The sequence below is a fragment of the Alexandromys fortis genome, unplaced genomic scaffold (assembly GCF_014885135.2).
Source record: "Alexandromys fortis isolate MF-2015 unplaced genomic scaffold, M_Fortis_MF-2015_v1.1 scaffold_150, whole genome shotgun sequence".
NCBI lineage: Eukaryota > Metazoa > Chordata > Mammalia > Rodentia > Cricetidae > Alexandromys > Alexandromys fortis.
The window spans coordinates 2448092-2456163 of record NW_026068027.1 but is presented as its reverse complement, the minus strand read 5'-3'; the positions used below and the strand labels follow the sequence as shown (position 1 = coordinate 2456163).

Sequence of the window (8072 nt, the reverse complement as noted above, 5' to 3'; positions counted from 1 at the left end):
ATAAATAAAAAAGTATTTTTAAAAATCATTTGAGTTTTTCTAGACAATTTCAAATTTTTACATATACATGGTGCACACCTTTAATCACAGCACTAAGGAAGTAGAGGCAACTGATCTCTGTTGAGTTACAGGACAGCCTAGTCTATATAGGGAGTTACAGGACAGCCTGATCCACATCCTGGTAGCTTTCTGTTAGCTTGAGGCCAACCCAGTCTACATAGTCAGTTCAGGGTAAGCAGTAGGTAAATATTGAGACCTTGACTTAAAAAAAAAAATTTATTTGGTCCTGATGGCACACAGCTGTAATCCCAGCACTCAGGAGGTAGAGGCAGGGGGATTGCTGAGTTCAAAGCCAGCAAAGGATACACAGTAAGACCTGGAACAAAAGTCTAGCTTGTTATGTATATTAGCATGTTAGAGCACAAAGTAGCTAAGATTACCAGGGCTCCACGGTATTAACACAAATATGCGTATTTATGGGGCTATTAAACATGATGGACGTGTCATATTCCAAAGGTCACAGGCCAGAATGGAAGTTTTATTAAAGGAATTACCCGAAGACCATTCCTTCCTCTTCCTCTACCCACACCCGCATTCATCAACTACCATGTCTTCATAATGTCGGAGAATAACATTCTCATCGTTATCTTGATAGAGCATGGAAATGGGGGACAGCTTGGTGGGGATACAGATCGCCTTGGGGACCTTGGGGTCAACCGCGTGCATCAGAGCCTGCATGAACGCATAGTTGGAGCTATTCAAATACGTGGCCATCGAGAAGGGGCAATCTCCATGGCAGTAATTTGCCATGAACCCCTTGGGGGCAATGACCCATTTGTGCCAACCCAAGTCCTGGAAGCTGACGAACAGCTGGTGACGATGGCAGAGATTTTTACAAGACCCCTTGGGGACAGGGATGGCTGCCCTCCTTTTTCTGGAAGAAGGGCGGCAATGGTCAGGGTTGAGGGTCACCACCAGCAGGGAGGCATGAAAAGAACGCCTCAGCCGGCGACAGGTGTTCTCAACCTGGAAATGTTCCCCAGAGTATCTGTCCTCTTTGGCCAGAATCTCTAAGTATAAGCCCAGACTCTTCAGTCGGTTGCCGTTCTGATCCGTAACCACATCCTTCAGGTTGAAGTGCAGAGGACCTTGAGGCCCTGGGACGGACTGCAGCGCGAGCTTTCTGCCTGGTTTAGGGTGGGGTTGCCCCCACACACCGGGCTCCTCAGCCGCCCACAGCACCACCACCACTTCTGGGCCCAGGCTGTAGTAGGACCTGGGCCCCAAGTCCAGAGTCAGCCGGGCCATGGTCAACTTCCCCTTTTCTTTGATAGCAGACAAGTTAAAGTAGAGGAACTTCTGTAGGCAAGAGCCGCCTCGGGAGGGTTTCTGTGTGTTAAGGAAGAAACCTAGAAGCAAAAAGGAACACGTGGGAATCACAATAACCCTTTGTGCTTCAGACCCACCTCTGAGATAAGTGTCAAAGTGCGCATAGATCTGAGTTCTATGCAAACCCTCTTCATTCAAGTCGACTGCTATTCCTCTCAGGAGCTGGCTACCTTGTTAGATAAGATCCCATTGACCTAGAGTTCACCAATCTGGCTAGCGGGACTTGCCAGTGAGCCCCAGGGATCTACCTGTATTTAGTTCCCGAATCCACCTGCCTCTGCCTCCCCAGGGCTGGAAATAAAGATGTGTACCACCACCTCCTGGCTCTCACGCTTTTTTTGAGATGTACATGCAAGTACCTGCAGAGGTCAAGAATTGTCAGGGTCCCTGGAGCTGGAGTTAACGCAGGCGACAGTGAGCTGCCTAATGCGGGTGCTGAGTCTGGGCCACCTTTCCAGCCCCCTCGCCCTCACTGTGATTTTAACTTAAGACCAACTTATGGATAAGAGTGTTCTGCCTTCATGTATGCCTGCGCACCATATACATGTGGGCCCAAGAGGCCAGACCAGGGCGTTGGATCCCCTGGGACTGAAGTCACAGACAACTGAGAGCCATTATTCAGGTGCTGGGAACTGAGCCAGAATCTGCTGAAAGAGCAGAGAGAGCTCTTTACTGCTGAGCCACTTCATAAAGTGTCAACAATGTTCAGCCTCTCACACCTCTCCCGCTATACCGGGAATCCTCCGCTCCCTTTGGCTTAGAATTTCCACAGATTGTCTTGTTTTCATCTAATGAACCCTCTCCCTCCTCTTCCAGCTCCCCGCCCCTTGTTCCCCACACCCCGCCCGGTGACTTTGAGGCTCATCCATGGGAATCCTGTCAGTTCTCTCTTTCAGACCAACCTTGGAGTTTTACTTCTTTTTAACTAATTTTGAGACAGGGCTTCTCTTTGTAGCTCTGGTTGTCCTAGAACTAGCTCTGTAGACCAGGCCAGCCTCGAACTCACAGAGCTTCCCCCACCTCAGCTTCCCACAGTGCTGGAATTAAAGGTGCCCAGCTCTAAAAACCTACATTCTCAAGGCCATTCCCAGGCCAGCTCAGCTCACAGCAGGTATACATTAAATGCTTCAGAGACAAACGCGTAGCCACGTCTTCTCTTCATCTGCCTTGTAACTAACTATACCCTTGGTCTTCGGTGGTGGGTCATGCCTATAATCTAAGCACTTGGGAAGCTGAAACAGGAGGATTGCTGAAGTTTGTGACCAGCCTGGACTGCATAGTTTGTTACAGGTGGAAGTAGTGTCCCAAAAACAAAGAAAGAAAAGAAAAACCAGTAACTAGGAAGGAAGCTAGCTGCGCATGTGAATGCCAAGGTGGAGGCTCAGGAATGTGCTGGTTCAGCCAGCCACTTCCTATTTTGAATAAGAATCAGGTAGGGGAGTGAAGGGCAGACAGCCTTGGCCTGGAAGAATCTACTTTCAAAACAGGTGGCTAGTGTAACTCCATAGGGGGTGAGTTTGAGAAACTGTGAGATGGTAGCCTCTCTGACTTTCATACAAAGAGTGTGATTGTGGCTCAAATTAATATCACTGGTCTGTGTTTTAAAAAATAAAATAAAATTGAACGCCTTTAATGCCAACACTGGGTTGGCAGAGGCAGGCAGATCTCTTGAGTTTAAGGCCACATTCTACAGAGTTCCAGAATAGCGGTGGCTACACAGAGAATCCCCCTTTATCTCCCCCCCCCCCCAGACAGGGTTTCTTTATCCTAGACCTCTCTCCGTAGACAAGACTGGCCTCAAACTCAGAGATCTGCCAGCTTCTGTTTCCTGAGTGCTGGACTTAAGGCTTTTGCCACCATCACCGGGCTGAAAAACCCTGTCCTGAAGAAACCAAAAATAAACAAATAAATAAATAATTAAAGACCAAGAGACTTGCTGGCTTTTAATCCCAACACTCAGTACTTGGGAAGCAGAGGCAGGTGGAGTTTGCTAAGGTCTACATAGCAAGTTCCAGGACAGTCAGAGCTACACAAAAAAGACCTTGCCTCAAAATTAATTAAAAGCAAGACATGCCATTTGCATCCAAGGAAAGTAACAGAGAGGGCTAGAAAGATGTCTGAGTGGTTAAGAGGACCAGAACTCGGTTCACAGCAACCACGCTATTGGGCGGCTCCCAACCTCCTGAAACTTCAGCTCCAGGGGATCCAACCCCCCCCCCACTCTCTGAGAGGCTTGCACAAACACATTTTTAGAGACAGGTGAGAGAGAAGGTGAACGGAGATGGGGGGGTCTACCTTGCATTCAGACACCCCTCTCCCCCCCCCCCAACAGTGAGTTAAACTCTGCTAAGGGCTCAGCAGCGGTTAGAGCAGCTTGGAGAAGCCCCTGGTGACAAGAACACGCACCTTCCCCTGGGTTGATCTTAAAACTGAGACCGAATATTGAAGATTCTAGCTCAGACTCCTATCAGCCAAGGTGCCCAATCTGTCCCCTCTTTCTATCTCCACAGCACCCACTTGAGATTTTTCCCTGACAAACACTAGGGTCCCTTACCCTGGTCTGGGAGAAGCCGAAGCAGGTTCCCACGGACACCCAGCTCCTTCACGTAGCATAAATCCTGCGAGGCCCCACCGGCTTCTCGAGCCTGGAAGATCTTCCTTAAGAAGTGAGGCACAGGTTGGAACCTGCGAGGTGAAGACGTTTTCTCCAGGTCAAAAAACTGCAAAAAGTCATGTTCTTGAAACTTGGATGTCTGGCCCGGTGCCAGACACAACAGGAGGAAGCCGAGAGTCGAAAGCCTCAGGGAAGGCGGCATGGCCGACTGGGTGGTGCGGTGCAACCCCTGGGGAGCTCGGCTTGGTAGTCCAGCCTCCCCTGCTCTCGTCAGCTTGGGAGGTAATTAAGTGTGAATTGCTCTCTTCCCACCTCCCAGGAGGCAATTGGATGTGAAAAGAAGTGGCTAGTATTTCCCCTCCCTCTCTTGCTCTACCCACCTAGAGGGGGTAAAATCGTACCAGTGGGGTCTGTCAGCAACGGACAGAGTAGGTGGGAAAGGAAACACACTCGCTCAACATACAGACATTAATTTGTCTGTGATGCGCAAGGGAGCATGGCAGAGAATAACTTATTATATTGTTTTGTTTTTATTAAATATATGTATCTATTTTTTGAAATGGGACCTCATGTATCCTAGGCTGACCTTCCATCTTTTTTCCCCTTTTAACATTACATCTGTTTGCTTGTTTGTTTATTGCGCACGTGAGTGGGGTATGTGCGCCGCAGTACAGGTGTGGAGCTCAAAGGGTTACTCTCGGGAGTTGGTCTCTCCTTCCATGGGGGTCCCTGTAATCAAGCTTAGGTTATCAGGCTTGGTGGTAAGCACCTTGACCCACTGAGTCATCTTGCCGGCTGGATTTTGAGCTTCTGGTCTAGCCTACATATTACTCCCAGTGCTGGGATTACAGGCTCCTGCCACCAGAATTTAGTTGATAAAATGCATGGTATGGGATCCAGGACGAGCCAGGTAGTGGTGGTGCTCACCTTTAATCCCAGCACTGGGGAGGCAGAAGCAGACAGATCTCTGTGAGTTCGAGGCCAGCCTGAACTACAAAGAGGGTTTCAAGACAGTCAGAGATGTTACACAAACCTGTCTGTTGAGGGGTGGGGGTGGGGGGGTTGGAGGAATACAGGGTCAAGCAGACTGCCCATTAAACTGCATCCCTAGCCCTATAATCCCTTCCTTCCTTCCTTCCTTCCTTCCTTCCTTCCTTCCTTCCTTCCTTCCTTCCCTCCCTCCCTCCCTCCCTCCCTCCCTCCCTCCCTCCTTCCTTCCTTCCTTCCTAAAAAAGAAATGAGTTCTTGTAGGGGGTAATTACAGACCTGTAATCTCAATACTCAAGAAGTGGAGATAGAAAAGTCAAAATACAAGACCAGCTTCAGTTATATAGGAAGTTAGAGGCCATCCTGAGCTACATGAGACCTGTCTCAGAGAGATGGGTATGTGTGGGTGTGGAGGGGTCCTTATTATCTTTTTCAGGGGAGTCATAAAATCCGGGGTTCAGGTAATCCTCCTGCCTCAACCTCACAGAAGAGCTGTGGCCAAGCTATAAATGTGTTGTCATGCTCAGTTCATTTCGATTCTCAGAGTTTGGGCTGGAGGGGTGGCTCGGGGCTTCGCAGCACTTGCTACCCTTCCAGAGGACCCAAGTTTGATTCCTAGAACCCATATCTGGTGGCTCACAACTGTCTGTGACTCCAGCTCCAGGGGTCCTGACACCTCTGGCCACAGCAGACACCTGCACTCATGTACATAATTTAAAACAATAAAAAATAAATCTTAAAAGTGAAGTTTTCTAACTTTATAGCTCGTGGTCTAATGGCACAACACTAGCTGGGAGTGTTGCTGGGCAGTCAACACTCAAGACCCTGCTTTTCAATCCCAACACTGCAAAAAAAAGTTCCTCATTAAGAAAAATGTTGGGGGGGGCACACTCCTTTAATCCCAGCACTCGGGAGGCAGAGGCAGGTGGATCTCCGTGAGTTTGATGCCAGCTTGGTCTACAAGAGCTAGTTCTAGAACAGGCTCCAAAGCTACAGAGAAACCCTGTCTCGGAAACCAAAAAACAAAAAAGAAAGAAAAGAAAAATGTTAGTAATTCCCATTCATCTATAATGACATCTGGCGCCCTCTTCTGGCTGCAGGAAAACATGCAGCTAGAACGCTGAATACATAATAAATCTTTGAAAAATGAAAACCTTTTAAAATCAAAGAAAAGAAAAGAAAAATGTTAGCCAGGCAGTAATGGCATACGCCTTTAATTCCAGCACTCAGGAGGCAGAGGCAGGTGAATCTCTGAGTTCGAGACCAGCTTGGTCTACAAGAGCTAGTTCCAGGACAGGACAGGCTCCAAAGCTAAAGAGAAACCCTGTCTCCAAAAACCAAAAAAAAAAAAAAAAAAAAAAAGTTTTTTGAGGCAAGGTGTGCACCACAACCACCTGACTAAATAAAAGTTAGGGGGCTGGAGAGATGGCTCAGTGGTTAAGAGCACTGACTGTTCTTCCAGAGGTCCTGAGTTCAGTTCCCAGCATCCACGTGGTGGCTTACAACCATCTGTAACGGGGTCTGGTGCCCTCTTCTGGCCTACAGGCAGGATACTGTGTGTGTAAATAAATAAATATATCTTTTTAAAACATGTTTTTTACCAGGCATAGCGATACACACACCTGTAATCCCAGCTGCTCAGGAGGCTGGGATGGGATCAGAAGTTTGGAGTGTATTTCATCTCAGTGAATGCTGTCTCAACCGAAAAGAAAACCAGTACATTTGCCACGGGAATGTTTTGAGGGGCTGAGTCCCGTCTGCTGGTGAGAACGCAGACTCTGTCGATCATTGTGGCGGCGGGAGGGGTGGCGGCTGCGTGGGGGGGTCAGCGAACTCACACACTGCATTTCAGAGAGACAACCAGCATGTGCCTAGAGGAACTCTGTGTGGAGAAGCACAGAATTCTTGACAAGGTGAAAGGGAAGTGTGGACCCAGAAGTGGGAGGACCGAGTACGGCTGCCGCCCCCACGCCTGTCATCCAGACACTCGGGAGGCAAACAAGCGGGTGAACCCGAGTTCAAGGTGGTCCTCTGCTACCTAGCAAGCCCCAGGTCGGGGGTTTTTTGTTGTTGTTTTATTTTAGTTTGGTTTGGTGGTTTTCTGTTTTTTGTTTTGTTTTGTTTATATGTTTGAGACAGGCTCTCACTATGGAGCTTTGGCTAACCTGGAACTGTTTTTGATTTGTTTTATGTATGGAAGTGTTTTTGCCTGCCTCGCCAAAGGAGGTCAGAGGAAGGCATCGAATCCTCTAGAACTGGATTTATATATGGTTGTGAGCTGCCATGTGGGTGCTTGATGGAGGTGGGTCTTGTAATAATAAAGAAACTGCCTCGGCCCTCATAGGACAGAAAATTAGGTAGGCGGAGTAGACAGAAGAGAATGCTGGGAAAAAGAAGCTTAGTGAGAGAGTTGCCATGATTCTCCTGCTCCAGACAGACGCAGGTTAAGATCCTCCCTGGTAAGCCAGCTCGTGGGCTATACAGAATACTAGAAATGGGTTAGAACAATATGTAAGAGCTAGCCAATAAGAAGCTGGAACTAGCCGGGCCAGGCAGTGTTTGAAAGAATACAGTTTCCGTGTAATTATTTCGGGCATAAGCTAGCCATGCGGGTGGCCGGGTGTCGGGGACGGAGCCCCGCTGCTCTTATTTCAACAGGTGCTGGGAACCAAATGGGGTTTTCTACAATAAGTGCTCTTAACCTGAGCTGTTGGGAGCTGTGAACCCCCCAGATCCTGAATTTCTGGTAAACAACTTGCAATGCTTGCAGCTGCTCTGAGCACAAGACCCTCAGGAGTTCCTGATGGCAGGGGAGTGATTTCTGGTGGGTTTGGCTGGAGCGTGCCTATCCCTATATAAGCTGCCCATGGACACAATAAAGGGGGCATTCTTGGGGCATTCTGGCATCAAGGATGACCTGTGCCCCTGTCTGTGAGTCTGTGTGTTTCAATCTCCAGCCCCTTGCCCGGCTCACGGACTGTATGGTAGTTAGTGCATAGAGCGCAGACCAGCGTGGTGCGCTACACTGAGCCATTTCCCGGCACCTTCCTGGAACTTTTGGTGTAGCCCAGGCTAGCTCCTG

The 8072-nt window shown here is 48.6% G+C and overlaps 1 protein-coding gene across 1 annotated transcript; it reads right to left on the bottom strand.

The window, feature by feature from the left end:
• Positions 1–579: 579 nt before the first annotated feature.
• On the bottom strand, positions 580–4205 carry Gdf3 (growth differentiation factor 3). The gene is made up of 2 exons (XM_050163965.1): positions 3944–4205; positions 580–1409 (listed from the first exon to the last, which is right to left on the bottom strand). The coding sequence occupies exons 1-2, from the start codon at positions 4203–4205 to the stop codon at positions 580–582; spliced, it is 1092 nt and encodes a 363-aa protein (XP_050019922.1).
• Positions 4206–8072: the final 3867 nt, after the last annotated feature.